Raw genomic sequence first — 24,205 nt, forward strand, 5'->3', positions numbered from 1 at the left:
CAGAGCTAAATAATTTTACTAGTATGGATGCAGGAATATTGAAAACAAAAGTCATGACTAAAGACAAAAGCGAGTCTAAACAGATTTTGTTGTGATTTCATTTTATTGTTCCAAATCCCCTCTCAGAACCCTGGACAGTGTGTAACCATAGTATATTTCAGCACCCTGGAGAGCACAAGAGCATAATCGAGCGAGCGGATCAGCACCTTGGACAGAGCGTGAGATTTCAAGTGACTCCTTCATCTATTTTTTTCCCCATCCTTACTCAAAATGCAACTGTTCGTTTTCTCACATACACACACAAGCAGGGCTACAAGAAAATATAGAAACTGGAATGACTTCAAGACATAGTTTGAGGATTATAGATATAATGCAGTTTGAAACTGTGGTTCTCTCTACATTGTTCACTGACCATATTTAATGAAATAGGATTTATTGTTGAGTATTGCATTACATTGTCAATCCCATTTAATACTGATTTTCTTAATTGCCAGCACTTGTATTCTGTGAATTGCTTTTCAAAGAGGATGGCTTTCCCTTTAAATTCCCACAGCAACTTTACTATTTTCATAGTGAGCCCCAGTGAGAAAAAGTGAAGATTAAATAAACCCAAGTAAATAAAAATAAAATATGAATGTAGAACCTTCAATACTGGGCAACAGCCCTCTTGGGTTCTTTGTTTAACCATTAGTTATTGGTAGAGATGAGTAGATTAGTCTAGCTTTTATCAAGCTCTCCAGCACCTCTACTAGGCAGCACTTCCAAAAGACTCAAATCTATATGATGATTTTTGAAACTGATACAGAACAGAAGTAGGATGGTGCTAGAGGCCAGGACATTTTAACTGTAATCTTCCTTATGTGAAATGCTAATACAAAAAACCCATTTTCCTTTATTAATGTCACCAGGCAGGCCAATCCAATGTTTATCCTTTAGGATGTAAATTCTACTGAGTTCAGTCAACAATTAGTATATAGGATTGGTGCCTATACGGACATTTGAACAGCTACAAGAAAGTCTTAACATGACATTCTTTGTTAATAAGATTGCAAATAGAGCATGTGATTATAATAGAAGTCCATAAGTTTCTGTGTCCATATATATTATGTGACAGGGAAGTATCTTACAAGCTTTATTAAATGCATTTGGCTATGTTAATGTTTTGTTTTCATATGCTCAAATTTCTTCCCACCGATCTTGCAAATTTCTGCAATTCTAACTGCAAATGTGTGTTCTTTTTTTTTTTTTAAATTTTATTCAGATTACTTAATATGTGAAAGTTATTCATGTCAAATTTCTGATAACATTCAATTCAGGAAAAAAACTGAATGGAAATTTTGTAAGTGTGAGCAAGAGAGCAAAGAGTTTTAGTTAATAAATAAAAATGAAGTAAGAGCAACAGATATTTTAGGATTTGCAGGCTTCAAAACAGGTGACAGATAAAGCATTCTGTAGTAATCAGCTCTAAAAATTATGCCCTCATGTCATTTTCAGAAACATAGTGAAAGCAAGATTAAACCAGAAAGAATGTATCTGAAATACAGATGCAACTGTGTTATTGTGCTGAACAACACACATGTATGAGAACTTTATATACACACACACTTTGATCAATTTCTTTTCCAAAAGCTGTTTTGAGTACCATGATGTATAAACTACATATTTGTACTGGATTTGTAAACCAGTTGTGATTGGAATATATGTTGAGTATTCTTACTCTCAGTGCCTCTCCCTCAACTATTTCATACAAATACCTAGATTTTGGGCACTCATGCTAACATTATAACAGTCTTATAAGTTTACAGTCAGTACATCCAAGTCAATGCCCCTTCATTTCTTTGGTAAACGCCAGTCTCTTTGCATGATGCTTTGTGTGCCCACTTAACCATTCCCTCCCCAGGCTTGTTTTAAGCATCCAACATGCAAAGGGTCTTATGCATATTGATGAATTATGTTTACTTCCAGCTCCGCTACCAGTATGTGAGTAAAATTTAAAGAGAAGAGACAGGAGGGGGAATGGGAAAGTTTCTCAAAACGAAGTTGCTGTCCCTTTAAAGAGTTCAGCCTTGCTTCAGGGAAATAGCTGGCTGTTATTGTCCAGTTTGAACTGAGCACCGGAAATGGAGAGGCTATTTGCCCTCCCGAGTTCGTACTGGTCACTCCGGCCATTGTCCTCGGCCAGCCGTGAAATCTCCCCCAGTCCCCAAAAAGGAGGGGGAGGGGTTGAGGGGGAGGGAGGCAAACTGGGAAGCTCCCCCTTCCTTCTCTTTCTGCCCCCCCAGACCACAAGATGCCTCGCAAAAATCAGGCATGACCTCTCCCCGCCCCATCTGCAACCCCTCCACTGGCAGACTCAAGATGGGAGGGGGGGGGCGGGGAAGATGATGAGGAAGAAGGAACTTTAGACCTTTGGCTCTTTTCCCCTCCAGTATCATCAAATGGGCCATTTCCGCCCCAAATATGTAAAGCTAAATGTAAATCGGTTTGGAATAGGAAAAGGGACAGGAGCGCGCAGGAAGCGCAAACAGCTCCAGAGCTCTGGTGGGCTAAAGACCGAATCCCCTTCCCCAATTTGGGGGAAGGCAAGAAACCAAATCGTTTCCGATAAGAGCGGCGCCCCCCCCTCCTCCCAAGAACGTGCCCGCGCATCTCTCCCGTCCCTCGTGCACGCGTATCGGGGGAGTTCCCTCCCCCTTCATCGATCATCGCCTTTTGGTGCTCCGATCGCCTCTCATTTTAGCCGATTGTCTTTTAAGCAGCCACCGGGCCCCGCCCAATCCAACCCCATCAATCCTGGAGCTGCGGCGAGATAATATAGACATCAGGATGCATCCACCAGCGCCCCTGCCTGCAAAGGAGTCTCAGCCCAGGAGTGTGCTCCAATCGCTTTGACCACCTCTCCCCTCCCGCCCAGGATTTGATTAAAACCGGGTTGTGCCCTGCAAAAGCCAAGATCTGTAAGGAACGTAAACAAACTTGGTTAGCTCCGCCAAGGATTTTATTGGGGAGGGGGGGGAGAAAGCAAATATAGTGTCTTCTTTCGATAACTTTTCAAACTAACTGACCGATGTGAATACCGCGAATATCCTTTCCATATTATTTTATAATTCGTTTTTTTTAAAAAAAAAAAAATAACGACCAGCCTCTTCCTTGTAAAACAGGAGTATTTGCGATTACACCGCTTCAGAGTGCATATTAAAATGTAATGTCTTAATCATTTCAAAGTTTTCACTTGATTTAAGACCTTAAGACCTTTCATTAGCTCGATCTAAATTATTTAAAAACATTCTCCCGTGGAGAGTAAAAGCTTAGAAAAAAAAATTAATGGATTGGTTTCCCAATTATCGCCTTAAATCTCACAATAGCCGACTTTCTGTTTCTGCTGTAGAGGTTTTACTAAGTACATTTATAGTAAAAATAAGTCTTGTTTACGCATTTACATCTCTTTATAGCACGAGGTGGAGAGAATTCATCTAATGTTTTAAATAAATGTTCTATTTGCAAGGGAAATTTTAAAAATGGGAGATTATTTTTCCTAAATAAGCAGGACTTTCACGTTTTCAACCACAGCCTGAATTTACTTGGGATTCCCATTCATGATCCTTCTTTCCTTTTGAAATATCTATCAATCATATACATATTCAGATACAATATAAAATGCATTCATACTCCCAAACAGCCTGTTTTCCCTCTGCCCCTAGTTTGAGGAATACACCGGGGTAAATCGGAGATCATTCTAACTTACCTACTAAAGAAAATATAGGGATTTTTTTTTTTAAAAAAAAAATCACTTGCGATCTTATTTCTCTCCCGAAACGCTGGGGGATGACACAAAAGGGAAATTTAGGGACCAGGCTAGCCTTCCTCCTCCTCCTCTTCCTCCTCCCTCCATTCCCAAAACCAACCAGAGGAGATTCCCAAAAAGAATGGCGGGCCCGGCAATCCAGACCATTCATCTAAGAAAGAGGCTTAAACTTGCTAAAGTAGCAAAGAATGGAGAGGGAAGGAGAGGGAGGGGCCTCTCTTTTTAAACAGGTCGTTTAGGATCAAGCCGAGTCGATCCTAACCCAAAGGGCTAGGCAGGCAATGGACGCGTGTCTCTCTCTCTCTGGGTGTCAAAGTATTAAGAAACTCCCGTCTCTGGGCAATAGCAGAAACGGGTCCGGGTGGGAAGAAGGCGCTCCTTACCTCCCCCGGCAGGTAAACCCTCCCCTCCCCTCTAAGTTTACCAATTCGGGGGGAAAACGCCGCCCCCTCCCCAAGGGCTAAAGTTGATGGGTGCGATCGTCACGTGGGAAAAGGGTGTGCGTGCGCGCGCGCCCTCCCTCCCGCTGCGCATGGCCAGCTTCTCCCCCACCTCGTGATCCCGAACCCAACAGAACCCCGATCGTGACCCGACCCCTCCCCTCCCCTCGCGGGCTCCCACTCATGTTCCAAAGGCAGCAAGATTGATAATGTGTGAAAACGAGAGTTGAGGGGATTGGGGGGTGGGGGTGGGGGTGGAAATGTTGGGTTAGTGTGGTGTGATTTTTAAAAAGTTTTGACACTAACCAGGATTTCTCCTCCCCCCCCCCCTTCCCCGCTTTCCAGGCTCCAGCCTGCCGGACAGGCGGCAGAAGGTTACATTTTTTGGTCTCCAGAGAGAGAAGAGCGCAGAGATGGGGGGGGGAGAGGGGGGAAGAGGAGGCGGGGAAGGGAGATCTCGCAAGGTTTGGCGTTGGGGGGAATTCTATTGTCTCTCCGAAATTTGGGAAGCCATAGGAGGCCTCGGGCCCTCCCACCGCTATTGTTGCCGCGAAGATGTAGCAAACCTTTTGGGGCTGGCTTTCTCGTCCCTCCTCTTGTTTTGAATCTTCCCCCACCCCCTCCTGTCCTCTCCCCCCCCCTCCCCTCTCCTCTCTCTTTTTTTGGGGGCTGGGGAACTGCGGTGACACCCTCTCCGAAGCAGGCGGGCAGAGAGGAGGGGAAGCGGCGAGCCCTGCTCCAGAGTCCACCATTTCCACCAGGGGTGCAGGATGGGGTCTGTTTCTAACCAGCAGTTTGCAGGTTAAGTGAAATTTTCCTATCCCAATTTTTTTACCTCTTGTAAAACGTTAGGCCTTTCTCCCTCGCCTCTTCTTTCGACTTCTTTGACTTTCCCTTCACCTCTGTCCATCCTTAATTTTTTTGGGGGAAAAAAACTGCGCTCAAGAGAGATTTCTGGTTTCTTCTGATACTGAACCTGCCCCCCCCTTTGCGTTAAAAGACTTACCCTTCCTACCTCGGGTTCTTACTTTTATTTACTTTTATTACTTTTTTTGGAGAGAAGAGGCAGTATATCCTCTTCCTTGGCTTGCCATGTGCTTTTTTTTTTTTTTTTTTTTTTTTAGGAAAGGAGGTGTGGATGAAAGAGCTCGAAAACTTTTTGCAGGATTTGGCAGCTGGAGATAACACTATTTTTTAAAAAAGAGGGGTTGGTTTTTGGTTTTTTCTTTCTTTTCTTTTTTTTAAAAAAAGGCGCATGTACAGATTTCCAAATGGTTTCGAGAGGAAAACGTCGCCCTTTCTGGCTTGCATTGTTTTCCCTTCAGTCTGCACGAGACTTCTTCACAAGCCTTTCCAACTTTTAGGAGAATTTCGAAATGCACCAGGACACAGGAGCATTATGGGTTTTTCTCTCCCCCCCCCCCATCCTCTAAAAATATCCACCGGCTTCGCCCTTCCCCTCTTTTTCTAGTGTTGCGAAGTTCGACAAGAAAAATGCAACAAATATATTTTAATATATTTAATATGTTGCCACCCTAGGGGATTTGGACCAGCGAAGGGAGTTGCCTGTACTTCCGTTCCTCCGCTCCCGGGATTGTATCTCGTTTAGGGATTCCTCCCCGGGTAGACCATGGAGGGACGGTTAAAGAAGGGTGGCTTTCCCCTGCGCCTATCCCCAAAAGAACCCAAGGCTCAGGGCGCCTGGGCGCCCAGCCACTTGCGAGGATCCGAGGATGCCTTGGCTGGGCTGCAATTCCAAGCTGCTCTCGGGGCAACCGGGGAATGGCGGGGCGCGAAGGTGTCGTGGGGCTGACCGGCAGGCAAGCCGGTTCCCCCCCCCCCCCGCCGCGGGCGTCTCGTGGCTGGGCGCCCCCACCTCGCCCGCCGGCAATAGGAAGGCGAGGGGAGCGGGCTTCCTGGACTCGCCTCGACTGATGAGCCGCGTGTATGCTTCTAGGTGGCTGCGCCAAGGCGGGCGAGGACGAGCCCAGCGGCGATTCGCCCAGGCCGGACGAGGAAAGCCAGCCGCCCTTGCATGGCGCCGGGATCTGTAAATGGTTCAACGTGCGGATGGGCTTCGGGTTCCTCTCGATGACCGCCAAGGAAGGCGTCGCCCTCGAGTCCCCGGTGGACGTTTTCGTGCATCAGGTAAAGCGGGGGAAGGAGCCCGGGCGGAAAGCTGGGATCAGGAAGGCGGTTGGGGGGGGGGGAGCGCGCTTCCTCCGGGAGCTCGGGAGACAGCTTGGGGCCTAAGGACCCGGCCAGCCGGGGGCCTTCGCTGCCGGGCGCAGCCTGGAGAGACTTGGCGTCTACGCGCAAAGTTTAGGAATTGCGCCTTGGGGCGGGTCGGCGAGAGGCTTTCCCTTGCAGAAAGAGGCTCTCCGGAGCTCTGCCGGTTCCCACCTTCTCACTAGGGGCGCGGGGCAAAGGAAGGGCTCTCTGCTTTCTCTCCTTCGCCAAAAAAGCCTCCGCGGAGCACGTTTTGTGCCTGCGCGAATTCGGCTTCCACGCGCGGTTTTGCTTTTGGGTGCAAGTGGGCCTTTTCTATGTCGCCCGCACCCCGAACCGGGCTGCTTCTTCCCTCTCTCGGAAGGCAGAAGGGACCCGTTCCTGGGCTCCTTTGCCTTTCCGTCATGGTTAGGGTTCAAGGGTTAGGTTGCTGTAAAGCGATGTCGGCTTGATATCAATTCCTTTTATTTCCCTACTTCCCGTTTTTCCCTCAATGGGCCGCTTGGGAGTTTGCCTTTTAAAAATGGGAAGGGGAGCCGGAAGAACCGCGGCGTGCGTTGTTAAAAGCAAGCAAGCCAGCCGTCGTGGTCACTAATCACGATTGCAGTGATGGGAGGGGAAGAAGCAGTTGCAAAAATCTCCACAGGGAGTTATTAAAGAGTGTAAAATCTTCCTTTCACAAACGAAGAGGAAAATGGATAGGAAGAAAAGGCCTTATTGGCCTTGATTTCCACGGGTTGGAGAAACAAGGAAGAGGCTTGCATGCCACAGTAGAGAACTAAGGTGTCATGACTCAATACATGATAATCAAATATCTTAGTTTGTTAACTTAGCTTGTTAACATTGTATATTTGTGTTAACTTAGCTTGTTAACATTGTATATTTGGTTTGGCATGGCAATTCAAACTACACGAGGTTGGCTTGTACAACATCCTGTTACAAATCATGGTTTAAAAGAACAAATGCTGTGTTCACACAGTCCACTAAGCTAAAAGCAAACTAACTGGGTTTACGTAGCATTTCCTTTGCGCACTCTCTAAAACACAGTTGGTGAAACTGCCAGCATCCTGCCTAAAGTGACTAAGCATGGGACATAAAAAGAGGGTAGAGGACCACTGGTCCTCCAAATGTTGATGGACTCTCAGAAGTCCCAGCCAGCATGAGGGGGGAATGCTGGGAATTGTAGTTCAGCATCTGGAAGGCCATCCTTTCCTCACATATGAAAGGACATAGAGTTAAAGCTTTTGTGCAATGTTATAATAAGACATTTGACTAAGAAAGGCCTTGCTGGCACAATATTTCTTGGCTTGCAGTCGTCCAGTAGGCATAACAGTTTCTATGCCACTGATGTCGGGATGATCTGCCTCTGTTTAATAAGCAGTGGTTGACATGCTTCCAAATGTTGCTTGAAGCCACTGCAGTCTAGTCTATTTGGGAGCAATTGCTTTCCAGATGTATGTGTGTGTGTGAGCATCCTGTATATACCTAAGGTTCAGGTGGCTTTAATTTTGACAATAGATCAATACCAAGAATCCTGGGACAAGGCAGCAATACAATTTTTGGGATGAAAGCTTAACCATAATTATCAGAAGGAATACTATGGTACTATGCTACCATCTCCTAAATTCAGGGAAAGGCTGCCCTAGGGCAGGGGTCCCCAACCCCCCCCCATCTGCAGATAGGGCAGGGGGGCAATGCCAAAAACCAGGCCCTGCAAACAAGCAAAGCCCCATCAGCATGATGCCCAGGCAGCACTCAAAACCACGCCCCCCTCCGGTCCACGGAAAACCTCTCTCCACAGAACCAGTCCCTAGTGCCCCAAAGGTTGGGGGCCTCTGCCCTAGGGGATTATTTAAAACCATAGGAATTACCAAGACTCAACTGGCCTTTAATTAGATCCTGCAATGCTGTTATGTTATTAATACAATTTTATGAAAGACTTCCAGAGGAAACAAGTGACCAAAAATGGGTGTCATATGAGTGGTACAAGGGAAATTGTCTATAGGTGCAGGATTTTTTGTTTTACAACAGAAGCGTAACAAAACTCTGGATTTAAAACCAGACGTCGCAATGAGGAGAATTTCACAGATGATTTTAAGGATAAGAATTTCATGGAAGTTGGACATAAGTGATTAGAATCCATTTCAAGTTTATCACCTTCCTTGCTTAGTTTATTTGGTATCACCAAGATGGCTTTTAGGTATCAGAACAAAATGGAGCTTCCTGTTCAAAGATGGTCTTCTAGATCCTTGTAGGAATGCCACACAATATTCTACTCTATGTCCATGAGTGTCAGAGTTGCTGGCCACAGCAGGGAATGGGCAGGAGATAGGTAAATGTTATTGAATGTGTAAAGTAAATATTTGAGTCCCATACTGAGGAAAGAGAAATTTACATTAACAAAATTGCTTCATGTTGAATTTGAAATACAAGGTACTTTAGTTTTCTTTACCCAAAGTTCATATCAGCTGACAATAAAATGGCTGCATTTTATATTTTACCCCAAAATGGAGGGAACATTATTGTTTCCTTGCCCCAGCTGCAGCACAAATTTTTATAGTATATTACTTAATAGAGCCTTCTTGGAAGATGCTGGCTTTGAATGCAGTGGGATTTCTTTCAGAGTATTACTGTACTGTAAGTCCACATTTTAAGAATGACTAACTAGGTTTTTTGGTCTCAAAATCAAGCCTCCCATTTTCTCATTCCTGTTTTCCAAATCCCCCTCCCCTTCGCATTCAGCCTATTGAATAATCCTAGTGAACTCAAAAGTTTGCTCATTATTTTGGCTGATCCTGTTAAGAGCTATCAGCCAGCTGTGGATTTTACTTTTTCTCTAAATGCACCACATGTCTTCCTTTGCTTCTTGAAGGTAAATAATTTGTGAAAAGTAGCACCTTTTGAATTAATTCCCTTGCAAGGGCAGGATAGTCACATTCCTCATTAGGCAGTTTTCTTCACTTTAATCATGTTTGTTCTTGCTACATCAGATAAAATACTGCTGCACAATTTCTGGCTGGTACTTATTTTCTTTGGGGCCATGCCATTCTTGATGGTATTATGCTATCATTCACGTGAAACCTCTTTCTGTTTACAGAGGAAAGATAAGCAAAAAGAAGTTCTGATTGTAGATGATCTTGTTTATACAGGTTAAGGAACTATAATGCAACACCAGTGCTGTAATAGTAGATTTGAATTTAGTGGTACAAGGTCTAAATTATAATAAATGTATATGCATGCTGCTGATTCAGATGGAGAACTGAATGTTAAGATTTGATCATGAGTAACCCTTTTGAAACAAAACAACTGTTCAGAAGAAAGCCTAATTTAAGACAGAAGAAAATAATTACACTGTAACAACTAATTGGAAGAAGCTTCAAGTTATCTTTGCTTGGAAACACCTTTCCTGGTCCTAAATGACTTGAGTAGTACTGAAGTGTGCATAATGCAATCTTTGGGTAGACGTACAGCCTCTGTGCAACAATCCTCAAATACATAGACTCAGAAAAAAGCCCCATTAATTTCACTGAGGAATAATTAGGTGGTCAAACTACAAACAAGATTATTCAGAAGAAAAGGTATAGATGTTGACTTGGAAGCAAACTACTGTCCTCAACAGATTGGAATCCATAGCAGATATCTCAATGCTGTAGTCTCACACATATTTACCTTGCTAAGTTGAAAGGTCTTTGCTTTGAGAAATGCACAGGATTGCATTTTCAATGGTGCTAGTTCATATGGCTAAATGCAGACTGTCCTCTTTTTTTTTTTTTTTGAAACACTGAAATGATTGTGGATTTGATAAGGCTGTGGGGTTTTGAATGTAGGATTATGTGTGTAAAGTATTTCGTGATTCACATTTGCTGGCTTTTTTTATATGGAATTGTATTTTGTAATGTCTATTCATTATATAACAAGAAAGATAGATGGGAACCCCAAACCACTTATTTTCAATTCTTCTTAGATTAAGTTGATTGACCTATGTAGAATTCATACATACAAACAAATACACAGACACGTATTAACACACATAGCTGCTTTGGATAATTCTTTGCAACTTCCATGAAGTTTCATTCACACCCAGGCACATGATGAATCTATGAAAGGAATGAATGCAACTCCTGATTTCTGTATTTTATTGACCCTCCACTCCTTCTCAGGGAATGGTTTCTCCAGGTAAAGGCCTAGATGAATTGATGGAAAAGCCCAAAGGGAATAAACCTGGAATGCTGATTCCCCTGTTTTCTTTGGAGAGATGTGCATGGAGGGACATTGTCTTTGTTTTAACCACCTTGTCAGTTGCTTGGAATGTGGCTGAAATATAGAGCTTTGGGAGATCTTTGCAAACCATCCCCATCAGTTGGAAGGCAAAACAAACATTTGGGATCGATTTTACATCTGATTGTAGGCATTAATAGTAGTCTTGCACAAAAAAAGGAGTCCAGATGTTTTTGGCTATTGTAATGATTTTGCCATACTCCTTATAGAAAAATGAATACTACTGTTTCCTCAGTTTGTTTGAAATACGTGTGTTTGGAGTACAGGAGGGCAAGGAGGCTCTTAACATCAAGCTAGTATCTTCCTCTTCAGATTGACTAACCTGCAAACTCCAGACTGAATGTTTTTTAACTTTCATCCTTCCTTTCCCCATTTTTTTGTTGTTTATAAAAATTGCCTGGAAGAATGTTGGAGATCTTAACATTTTAACATAATCCTATCTTTTTTGTTGGCCCTAATAAAGAAATGGCCCAGCTGTTGATTCTGATTCTTCTTAGATCAACACCCTCTTCCTTGTTTCTATATTCTTTGTAGCCACAGTTTTGGCACATGGTGTGCTACTGTACTGTCAAAATCTTGGGGAACTACTTAGAACTGGGTTATACATTGTTTTATTTAAGTGCCTAGTATTTTAGCTTTCACAAATTTATGGCATAATGATTATAAGGACAGGTGGACTCAGGTGGTACATTGAGTTCAGATACAAGGGGCCAGCCTTTCCCTCAGGTGAAGAAGAGTCACAATCTTAGGTCCCAGGGCCACAAAAGATCTCTAAAAAGCTTTGAATGTTCCCCCCAAAAAACTGACTACTAAATTTTAGTGTGACAGAAGGGAAAATCATGAACTGTGTGTGAGAGTGTCCTATTTAATATTTGACCTGCTTACTTTTAGGATAATATTGCCTCTAGCATATTATCATAGCATATCATTATCAAAATCAGTCAAAGCACGTTGCCAAAATTAGCTATGACTATTGCCCCAGAGAAGATGCATCCCTTGAAGTAGGGGGAGAAAAAAGCTAAAGTTTTTTTTTCTGCCTATGGTGGCAGGTGCTGTGGGATAGGCAGTAAAAACAAAGGGAATTGCTTTATTTCCACCTCAAGTTGACAAAGTTACACATCTCTGCTTTAGGTGATGGAAAGTACCCAAATGGCTGAAGGATGCTATGTTTAAGGTTTCCTGGAAAGTTGCAGTCGATCTAACAGTGTTGAACAAAGTATCTTAGTATAAAGTGTCATTTGAATTTCACATTCATAACCTGTATTTCTAAGATGATATATTTGCAATACTTCTGTAAGGAAAGGTGGGCTAGTTTATTATATCTCCATCACCAAATGAGTTTCACAGTTGATCATGGATATTCCCAGCTTTAGAAGAATAGAGCAAATTAGTCCTAACATCGGTTTGCATTTAAGCGACTTAGGGCACCAGGGAAGATGAAAATTACAGTAAAGCCTCAATCCAAAATCACCAGAGAAGATGGTAATGCAGACTCTTTTTTGGCCTGGTCCAACAAATAAGTATATCTTTACAGAGATTTCCAGATTCCCTGACATTAATTCTATATCAAGATGCAGGAAGAAGCATCTGTAAAAGGAGGTAGAAATGGCTGATGTTGGAGAGGATGGAATTGTCTTGGTTTCCGATGGGGAAATCCATAAGTCTTAAGAATTAAGTATTCTATAGCTTGTTGGACTAGAGATTTATCTGGGACAGACCACACTGGTGATTGATGGCATTGTCATTAGTCTGCTGATACATTGCTGACATGAGCAGGCTTCAGACTTCCACAGAAATGGTTGGAAACTGTTATGAACTGTTAACTGTGGATATCCTGTACTGGTAGAAGAAAATATAATTGATCAAAAGTGATTTCTTTTTCCTTAACCAACACAAGGAAATAATACAATTTGAGTGACGTTGGTTCTTGCTGATTTCAGTTTATGAGAGCAAATGACCAAAGCTGTTTCTTCTAAGTTGTTTTTTAAATATTACGGTCTCGAATCTGGCCTTAGAGTGGTGGCAGCTTGGTTGACATATATCAGTTTTCTCAAGTGCTACTCAACAATTGCAAATATAGAACTTCAGAGGGCATGTCATACTAGTCTTCCTCCAATTTCCCTGTGCTGATGGGGAAAAAATGAGCAATTATAATTTTAATTATAATAATTTTAACCTAATTTTCATTAAAACTAATATCATAAGGGGGGGAAACCTATAAACCCATATGAATTTATTAAACTGTAATTCACACAAAATTCCACAAGTTAAAGCGGTACATCATGACAACACTATCAGAACAAATCTAAAATATGACATAGTGTAAGTTTAGTCAGAGCTTGGACAAGCAGGTAGATCTGTAATTGAGTCTGAAAGCTCAGCATCAATTTATGCAGGTGTTCTCTAACAGAATGCCATAATTCAGATACCTATTTATGTACATTATAACTTAAATCAGGGTATTCTATTGGATGATATTAGTTTCCTAGTCATAGTGGTCTGCAGAGAGCATAGTAAACGCCAAGGCAAATTTGTCAACTGGGCCACAAAAATCCAAATGACCACTAGATGGCAGCAAAGGAGATCATATTCTTTGCTGCCAACTATTGGTGATCTGAATTTTTTTACAGCCCAGGTATGCTAGTCTACTCCATGTAATTAGCTTTCTTAAGGAATGGAGCAAGTAACAAATAGCAAAGGGGAACTTTATATCTCTTTTCAGGTGACCCTTAAGTCACTTAAAAGCGGAAGCTGAACAACTCCATTTCAGATATTGCTTTAACTATGGCCTATGATACTTAGTAGACTGCAGAATGGAGCTACTATATTGTGGCATGTGTCCTTGGAATCAAGAAGTTCCAGCTCAAATAAATTCATAGATATATTAAAGAGAATGATACTGAAGTGCTTTGACCCCTAAACTGTTGCATCAAATGCATTTTAATATGTCACTATTTTATTTTTGTTATTTCTCAAATTGTTTGCCCATATTGCATGATATAGGAAGATGGGCCACAAATGAGAACTGGACATGAGTTAACAAATGACCAAACTGTTCGGAAACCATCACAGGAAAAGAATACAAATCTGGCTTCTTTATCTATGCATTGTGTCCTCAAAAAACCAGATGGGGGATTTCTTTAATTGCATGAGGGTCAGAGATAACCCGCTCCTGGTCATTTACATATGTGAATGATAACCCACAGGAAGTAACTGTGGAAGAAAGAAGGGAATTGGCCTCTTTAGATCTATTAAATCACTTTATTACAGGAACCAGGTTTGAATAGCCTGTCTCAGCAGGGGGTTAGTTTCCATCTCTTTTCTCCCCCCCCCCCCTGCTCTCTCCAACCATCCGTTCCCAGTTGTCTCATCTGATAACAAAGCAATCAAATTTTGGGCAAAATGGAGACCAGATTGACTTGTCTTGTGTTTTCTCACCTGGCTTTGCAGTCTGAACAGATAACAATCCAATGGTCCAGTCCGTGAAAGGCCACTTTTAGATAATCATCCATTATGCTGTTGGCAGCCATTTTGCCTCGTGTGGTTTTCATTCCTGCTAAATCTGGTTTACTTGGTGCTCGGTTAACAGTTGTTGAAGTGTTGAGTTGTTTTAGAGTTTCTGTTTGGGGGAAATATTTTTCACTTGCATATTTTGCTGGTCAGTGGATCCGTAAGGCTCAGTAGCAGCCTCAGGCAATGATTTTCCTTCCCCCAGTGCCTAAATTCAAGCAATTAGCAATGTGTGTGGGGGTAGAATTTCTCTATCTTCCCCTGTAGCTGGAAAGGCCCTGTTGTTGCACTGAATTGATCCATGTGTGCATGTTTGCGCTCTCAACTTAGTAGACCTAATCAAGAATTCTTTTGTGCTCATTCCTCTTAATGAATTGAGAAATATATGAGAATAATTCATAGTTATCTTTTTCTTTTATTAGTTAATATACAATATATTTACACGGGGAACCTGCTCAGTCACCAAAACTGGTAACACAGAGAGATCTTCCTGTCTGTATGAATCAGGTTTGCACATTAATTTTGACAGCACTAAACCAATCAGGTGGGACAAGTATAGTTCATTCACACATCCTGTCCAAACTCCATGTTTCAGTCAAGTAAGGACAGTTATCTCAGTCAGCTTGTCTTGAGGTCTCTTTTCTTCCAGCTGTAATCAGACTTCAAGTTTGCAGGATCCAAGATTGTTTATTAGAATTACAAAACCTGGCTGAGGTTGAGAAACATTGTTCTGCCAGCATTTTAACTTCAACCTAACAGCCCAGAGATAATCCCCCCATGCCACTTTTAAATCTTCATAACAATCCTGTGAAGTAAGTTCAGGTAAATTATGGGAGCTGACCTCTGATGCCTCAATGACAAGCTTCACCCATCACTATTATTTTTGTTATCAGATTCAGCCCTTTTTTTTGGATTCTCTTGATAACACTGAGTCATTAACTAAATAGAGTAGGTTTACATAAGACAGTAGCCCTCCTCCTTGAAAACCTAGCTATGGTTACAGTTTGAAAAAGTTGGTACGCTGTGTGAATCTAACAGTAGAGACCTTGAATTCAAATCACCGTAGAGTTCATTTAAGATTCCAACTCAATTGTCTCTGGTCCAGATTCCTGGATTTAAAATTCTAATCTCCCTCCACTTATGGAACTTTTCTGTATGTTCTGGCTGATTGGTATTGTAGTCCAGCACCGCCAAATGATGGCAAACCAGAGAGGGCTGCTTTAATAATTAGGCCCCGCCATCTAGGACTTCTTAAGGGATGATTGAGGCACCCGCAAGTTAAATGGTCTTGCATTAGGAATGAAGCTACACATCAGAGGTGCTGGATGAAAAAGAGGCAGTCAATCGGAGAGAAAGGTCTTCTTTGCTGCCCAGCATTTGCCTCCAGGGTGAATGTGTGCGCTCAGGTCTCTTAAGGGCAAATGGAGCCAGGCGGCACCTTTTCTTGAAAGGGCACTGCGGGGAGAAAATGCTGAGATAATCAGGCCATTGTCTGCAAGCCGCTTCTCTCTCTGGGATTGCTAAATTCCTGGGAAAGGCCACAGTCTTACTAGGGAAGAATTCATTTGAGGATGGATTTGCCTTGGAGACATTCAGTTGCTTGGGTTTTTTTTTTCCGTCTTCTTTTCTTGACCTGGAACTGCTTCCAGTTCAACAGAGCAAAAGTTTGACCAATCCCAAAATCAGAAATGAATTGGGTAGATGCCGCAGCATTCAATATTAAGAAACCTAGATCAAGAGTAGTTTAAAATTAATTAGGGGACATCTAAAATGCAGTCTTCTCATCCAGCTCTGTCAAAATCAATGCTTTTCTTTTAGCTGGGAATAATTGGTGTTGCAGTTCCATCTGGAGTGTCCCAAGTTAAAGGAGGAGGACATTTATTAATTTCTCTAGATTGGTTCTTGCTTTCTTTAAGGCTTCATTTCTTTTCATTCAGCTAGGATGCAGCAGGGATATGCAAAAAGTAGTTTGGGAAATGCAGGGGAATGCTTGGATCCTGGCTAAATATTGGTGGGGAGAACAATTGAAAAAGTATTCTGTGCACTGTGTTGAATTAAGGTACTGTTATGGCAAGGGGATGGTTACCTTGAAAACCAGGTACACAGTTAAAGAGTTTGGAAGTAAGCCTAGTTAATCTGGTCCAGTCAACTTTTCCCACCTGAATCTCCAGATTATAAAAGTCATCTTCCAGAATGCTCAGCAATGGCCACGCTGTTTGGAGAATTCTGGGAGTTGAAGTTCACGTACCTCAAATTACTGGAATTTTGTAACGTAATCCCAAACTCTACTTGGAAACCTTTAGGAAGAAAATACCACCAGCTCAACAGTGTCAACAGTGATTTTATATGGAACATTTTTTGCTTGCTGATAATGTTAAGCTGAAATCTACAGCATTTTGTCTTTCTGTTCAAGTTGGATAACAATAGTCCAAAAGATAAATAAAATAACACACACACAGAAGGTACAATAAAAAATATAGACCTATTTTAAAGTACTTCTTTCTCAGAGTTTCTCTGAGGAGAAATGGAAATATTATCAGACTAGGGTAGATTCCTACGCTGGATCTTCCAAAATATTTTCCTGCTATGTATACAATCAATATCTTCGACTCTCTTGGTCTCTATGCATTTGTAACATATCCTATAAATAGAACTATCCTTGACTGAAACTTGCATAAGGCGTTTTATATGGATTTTTAAAGGAATTCCTTGGCTGCTTATTAGTTCTAAACCTGGTTTAAATCCCTAAATGGTTCAGGAGCCAGTCCTAACATACTGTGCTAACTTTGCTTTGAGATCTTTGCTGAAAGCCTTTCTCCAGGTCCAGTCAGTCATTTCAAAGAGGAGGGAAGGTGCTGTAGGATCATTTAAAACCAGTTCATTCCTACTGCAACTTCTAGCCTTAACTGCAATATAATAAGTCTACATGACTCCCTGTGAAACATGGATTAATAACCAAATCATGGCTACAGAGTTATATGCTGCAATGGACTAGTCAGATTTTTCCACCAGAAAGATTTCCCATAGCCAAAGTCGCTGGTGGATATTGTATGCATGCTCAATAATGAGACAAGAGCCACATCTCTACCTGATGTGATCCTTTGGTGCACATTCCATCTGGGAAAAACTTGATTTAATAGAAAAGAACATTTGTAGCTCAGTGTTTTAACTGTGGGGTTCTCGGTGCTCTCTGAGTTTGCTTTGAGCAAACCCCACTCCCTTCTAGCACTGATGATGTTACCTAGTTGGGTAATGAAAGGTCTGCAGGAAAACAACCAAACTCTTGAGAGCACCAAGGACCCCACAAAGCTTGATTTAGTTTACTTGTGTGAACCTAGCTTAGGCTGCAATTGTATATTTAATGAAGCTTTTATGTAAGTATGTGTGGCACTACATTATCAGTGTAAGCCAGGGGTATCAAAGTGCCGGCCCGTGGGCCGGTTGCATCATGCAGAGGCCGCACTCACCCCAGCTCCAGCAATGCGAAAAAAGTCGCGATACGTCACAGCACGTCACGTGACGCGGCGAGTTTGACACCCGTGGTGTAAGGTTTAGTAGTGAACAAAGATACGATGTAAATTTCTTCAACTATGCAAGAAAGTCTGTGTCATCTTGAACAACAATTATGTGAATGCCCCCAGTGAAGGGGCAATTAACAATGTCAGAAACAATAAGCATGATATACGTAGTGCCATCTTACATCCACCTATAGTTCAACAAGATAATGGATATAGACTGGTAAAAACTAAAACTTTCCCTATTGCAGAAGCAAACAAAGCATAGTCACTCTGTCACAAATTGCTTTGGTTTGATCTGATAGATGGAAAAAAATGCCACATCAGATCTGCTTAGCTTATTATTTATTCATTTTTACTACAATAGGGTTTTAAAAGAATGAATGTCTCTACAAAATAACTATGGTTCACTGATTTGCAAGAAGAAATGAGGATTAGCCCTTTGCCTCTTACATTCTATTTCATTCTGACCTCATTTAATATAGGTAAACTTCTCCTGTAGTATAAAGTTGTATATATCTGAAGAAGGGGATACTAATCTGCCAAATAAAATTCAATCTAACATTTACAACAGTTCTTGGCGGATTTGTAACCTGCAATATTTTTTTTTTAAAAAAGAAATATATATAGCAATTAAAGGCCCTTTTTAAACCATTAACAAATTCTTAAAATTCTGAAATATCTAGGTCAAATTTTAAATGGTAACAGAAGACGACCAGATTGACTTCCAGCCATATTATTTTATATTATAAGGCTCTTGTTATGGAAAAAATGTTAAGCTAGAATCCATTTGTTAAGTCTTTAGGAACTTGATTGTTTTTTTTAATTGTGATAGCATCTGTTAGAAACCAGAAAAACTTTAATTCATTTTCAAAAATACAGGAAGTTGAGTTGGTTATTTGCTTGATGTCATTAGCGTTTCGCATCTTTTGCTCTTACTGACTCTAACATTGGCATCCCATGGTGTTTTAAAATGTTTTGCATCCTGTAGCAATTGCAGGATCTATGGCTAAAAGCAATGTTTGGGATGTTTTCAGTTGGTCGATCAGTCCTATGAAAGACATCTCACCCCCAAATAGTTACTTTCTGGGTTTACATCTGGATTGTGTGAGTGTCTTAGAGGTTATCGGGGAAGGCAGATTTCTAGATAGCTGTCATTTCCCCAAACATGGGTAGAAAGATGGTGAGATAGAGATGGCGGTAGACTTCCTGATACAAGTCTTAAAAATTATGGCCTTGGAGCGGAAGAACTAGTACAGTGATGGCGAACGTTTTATAGACTGAGTGCCCAAACTGCAACCCAAAATCCACTTATGCATCGACGAGTGCCGGGTGGGTGTGGCCAATTGGGTGGGCGTGGCTGTGATGGTAATGGCAGACTGGGTGGGACTAAAAAGTTCAATCAATTCCAACTTTGCAAGATCTTTTTTTTCCCGCGAGAAGTTGAAATTGACTGATTGAACCTTTTTTTTTTTTTTTGCACATGGTGGAGGCCTAAAGCGAAAAGGTTTTATAAAACCCAGCTCTGAAGGCCTAGGACTGGGGCGACTGCACACGTCCCCACAGAGAGGGCTCTGAGTGCCGCCTCTGGCACCTGTGCCATAGGTTCACCACCACTGAACTAGTACAATATAGATAGCAAAGTCCAATCAAGCTTTAGTTTTGTGAAATGGGCTTGTTTTCTGGACAATATTGTTTTATTTGAATTATGATACAATATTATGGCTTTTGTGGTTATGGTGAGATCCCCTCCCTGGCTTTGATAGCCCAGTCTCTTAAATAAGGCTGACACGTTAAGTCATAGTTTGTATAACATGATTTGTTTAGTAAGCACAGTTATCTAGATTTGCGCATTGCATTAAAATGGAGTATGGTTAAATCTATGTTTCCATAATTGTTAGGTTTTTGAAATAAAGAGAAACAAAAGAACAAAGGGAAGTGAGTGATTGTTCTACATAAAATCTTATTTTGGAGTATGTGAGTAAATTATATGTATATAATTTATACACTTAGACAGTGCTTTTTTTCTAAAAAAAAAAAAAAAAAGTGACGGAACTCACACATCATACAACCCGCCTTGCCTACCCTACAAGGTTCCATCCAAAAAAGGTGCCGGAACTTCTGGGCGTTCTATGAGAAAAAAAACACTGCACTTAGAACAGATCACAAAAAAATGGCAAAAGCTCATTTTATACCCACACCCACACTCCAAATATGCATGAATGTGAGTAGCAAATATGCTGTCTTGACTTTTCAAAGGTGGGATACAGATTTCATTTAATTAATTGATGCAGAGTTTGGGCTTGTGGATTAAATAAGTTTGTTGTTATAGTAATGCCTACTATGTAAAAGTAAAAACTATATTATCTTGTTCTACTATGCTAAAAAGAGTTGTGAGCCAATGCTTTTCTTTCTTTTTTCTCATTTCCCCCTAAACTTTCCTCTCTTTCCTTTTCCTGCCCCTACTTTCCCACTGTTTTCATTTTCCTTTGTATTTTATATTCTAAACTACTAAAATTCTTTTAAAAAAAGAGAATGACAGCTACAGAAATCAAATAAGTAAATAAGCAAGCTTCTGCAGAACAATAAAACTTCATTCCCATTCAATAATATTTTTGATAAGTCACAATGTTAAGGTCTGAAATTTTGCCAAGTATTATCATTTCAAACTTTTCTTTGCCAAAGTAGGGATTAGAAATCTAAATGAAGTTTTCTGTGGAGAGGGAGAGAATGAGAGAGAGACAAAGAATGAATTGCCATTCAGGAATATAAATTATATCTTTGGTATAACATTTATGTGTATGGTTTATTCTGGATTCTGATTCATAATCCATTTCCATGAATTTAAAGAATATGTAAAAAGAGATGCTGTTTTCCTCTGTCTACTGATAGAGCCAAAAGTCATTTCATGCCAGACTAGCTAGAATAAAAACAAAGATATTGCAATTTTGCTTCTATGGGTTAAAATAAATTCCACCTTAGAAATGGTGATAAAGAAAATACAGTGAAAAATACTCAGTCCAAATTACAAATAAACCAATCAAATTTGGCGCTGTGCCCATCCTTGATATTCCTAATAGGAAACTGTTGAGAAAAGACAAAGAAATGCACCATTAAATCAAGAATGTGTCTTATAGTTTCATCCCTGTGTTACAACAGAACTATACATACCTCTTAGCTGGCCCAGGAATTAGCAGCCCATCTCTATCACTCGTTGGTGACCTTAGGCCAAAACAGTAATCTGGGCTGATAATTTAACCTGGTTATTAATTCATTTTCTTAGTATGTACAATACGAGTTGGTACATCAGGCCAAACCATTAAAAATGCAAAAACTGAGAACACCAATCAGATTTAACATTTGGAGCTAATTAAGTGTATGGTGTGAACACAGCATTTTCAGAATCTAATTTATAAACTAGATTTTTATAAAAAGAGGATCTATATGCAAATCCTCAGGCGTGCCTCTTTCTGTATTTACTCTAGTGCTGATGTGGGCATTTTGGACAAAGAACAGCAGAGTATTGGGTAACCATTTACTGTAGATAACCAGTGGGCAACTAATTCTGAAAGGATCTTTTTAGGCTCTTATTAAACATTATTATTTTTATAGTAAAAGTACTGTACAGTCAGGCAGAACAGGGAACATGGCAGATACCATATAGGCAAGAAAGACATTAGAATCGGAAACATGAGAAATTTACATGGATGTTTGGCTTGCAATAGAGGTGTGTGATTGTTTTGTGGCCGAAGACTGCATTTAACAGATATGTGTTAAACAGTAGACACTACCATTGTGCAAAACAAATTGAATTTTACTTGCGGATCTTTTAAAGAGAGTTTTGTTGGACATCTCTCTTCACCATCAGCATAATCATCTAAAATATTATCTAAAAATGATCTAAAATATATCTTGCTGCCTACACTGTTTTTAGTAACAACCATCGGGGTGCTTCCAAGGAATACCAAAAAAACCAGGCTTGAGGGCTGAGAATGCCCAGCTCTGATTTGGGTGTATGTTGGGAATAAACATTCCCAGAATCAATAAAGCTGGAGATGATCATTTATATCCTTCTTTGGGACTGTTGAGGAAAAGGAAGCTGTGCGGCCACATCTTGTCAATGCTTTTGCCTTGTTCAGATTTCAGCAGGATTGTAATGGCTTGCTTATTTACAATCTCCAGTGGCAGAATTTATGATAGGAAGTTTATTTCTGCTGTGGCCATTTATATGTTTGCATGATGGTAAAATATTGCATTTGGATGTTGTGCTTGTTTTAGCCCCGCTTTTAACAAAGGGAGCTTCGCTGAGATTCATAAAGGCAGCAAAAGAGAACAATAAAGGTGGGTGGTCAATATCATTCAGTTTGTTCAGATCTGAAAATGGCTGCTGGGTGACTCCTTTCCCAACTTTTAATCACTATATGTTTTCTGTTTTGGATGTTGGTCCTACCCTCCCCTGTGGTCCCTGCAAATGTAGGGTACTTTCAGCCAGTGCAACTGCAACAGACCCTTGATTATGTTGCTACGTCCCATGGCTGCAAATGCATCACTGCTGCTGGAATAGAGCATTTGTATTTTATGATTAAAATCCTGTTTTGGGGAATCCTGTGTTGTTGTTTTTTAAACAGGGCGGCAGTTCTGCTGGTATGGGGACAGATCTGTGAGGGCTGTGGACACCCCTCCACCAAGTATTCAGGGCTTCAGGAATCACCTCCCCCCTCCCCACGACAAGGACAACTTTTGTCTTCTCCTTCTTCTCCTTTTCTTTTTCCTTCTCCTCCTCCTTTCATTTTTTTGGAGATGGCCTGGGAATTTTCCTGCTTTGTGTGTGGTGTGCCGGGATGAGGGGCTTTGGGCCTCTTCCTTTCAGATGCAAGGGGGCTATTTGACTAATTCAATGGGGCTTCAGTTTGATTACCTATCTGATAACAGAGGAATTCGAACAATGTGTGTGTTTTGGGAAGGAGGGGGGAGGGCTTGGGATGTTCTGAAGACCACCAGCTTCTTTTGCAGGTCACTTCAAAAGACCCAGGGCAAGAGGGAGGGAGGGCCGGGGAGGGGGACGGAGCCTTCCTTGCAATTTTCTCTCCCTTGTTCCCCAAGGGAAGACAAGATTGCTTTTGGGGGTGGGGGTGAGTTGGGGGTTGACCAATCTCTCAAGCACTCCTCAAAATAAACAGCAGTATTTCACATTTCACTCAGCTAAGAGAGAGGCAGGCGCGGGTGGTGGCTGATGTTAACTCCCCCCAATTATCCCTGAACTCCTCCCAATTATCTATATTTATCAGAGACATGTTGGTGTCAGACCTCGATGCAAATGGCTATTTGGAAAATACTTTGTGGACAAGTCCATACGTAAAATCCCGGTTTGAGCTGGATTGTCGATACCTCTTAATACTTAAAAAGTTTGTCTCTTTCAATGCTATCCAGATTTAGATCACTGTGGTAAACCCAGACTCTGGAACCAGCAGCCAATTTTGACTCCCAAAATAGAACTTTCTGAGTTGTGGTTCTTCTCCCTGTTTTGAAACTTCCCAGGAAAAGTCTCACCAGATCTCACAAAACCTGTTGAAAGCTCCATTTTGCTCCAAAACATTGTACGGTATTTCTGTTGTTTTTACAGGTGGTCCTTGACTTATGGCCACAGTTGCACCCAAAATTTCCGTTGCTAAGCAAGGCAGTTTTTAAGTGAGCTGTGCCCCATTTTACAACCTTTTTTGTCACAGTTAATCAAATCACTGCAGTTGTTAAATGAACCATGTGGTTATTAAAGCGAATCTGCCTTCCAACATTGTCTTGTCCAAAGCCTGCTGGGAATTATGAATGATTATGGCATGACCCCCAGGGCCATCAGCACATTGTCAAAAACACATGCCAGTTGCCAAACGCCCAAATTTTGATCATTGGGACCACAGGATGCTGCAACGGTCATAAGTATGAAAAATGGTCATGTCACTTTTTCCAGTGCTGTTGTAACTTTGAACAGTCATTAAATGAATGGTTGTAAGTTGAGGACTACCTGTAATTGTCTGCTTTTATGCCTGACGGTTTTACTTTTGATTTTTATATTGAATTGATTTTGTTGCCAGTTATTTTTGAACATCCCTTTGCACTCTTTTATGAAGAAAAAGCACAGTGATCACGGTGGGTGTGACTTGTTTATAAAGGTGGGAAGATCTTGAGAAGCTTCTTCAGGTTTTCTGAGAAGGAAATTTCTTTATAGTGGACAGGATGGAGTACTTTAAAATAGTACCAGCTTTATTTCATTTTTCTAGGTCAGTGTTTCAAGCTTGGGAACTTTTAAGATGTATGGATTTTAATTCCCAAAATTCCCCAATTAGTATGTTGGCTGGGGAATTCTGGGAGTTGAAGTCCAAACCTCTTAGAGTTGCCAAGCTTGAGAGACACTATTCTAGATGGTAGGCATA

At 41.2% G+C, this 24,205-nt stretch overlaps 1 protein-coding gene across 1 annotated transcript in view; it reads left to right on the forward strand.

Moving 5' to 3' along the window:
- The first annotated feature begins 5,015 nt into the window (after positions 1-5,015).
- The window catches only part of LIN28A (lin-28 homolog A), a 36,541-nt gene continuing 17,351 nt past the window's right edge, over positions 5,016-24,205 (forward strand). The window contains exons 1-2 of the mRNA XM_015822973.1: positions 5,016-5,046; positions 6,203-6,393. Of these exons, the coding sequence (XP_015678459.1) occupies positions 5,016-5,046; positions 6,203-6,393 (222 nt within the window). The remainder of the gene's footprint in view (positions 5,047-6,202; positions 6,394-24,205) is intronic.

This window comes from Protobothrops mucrosquamatus, unplaced genomic scaffold (genome assembly GCF_001527695.2).
Source record: "Protobothrops mucrosquamatus isolate PMUCROS unplaced genomic scaffold, P.Mucros_1.0 scaffold1732, whole genome shotgun sequence".
Lineage (NCBI taxonomy): Eukaryota > Metazoa > Chordata > Lepidosauria > Squamata > Viperidae > Protobothrops > Protobothrops mucrosquamatus.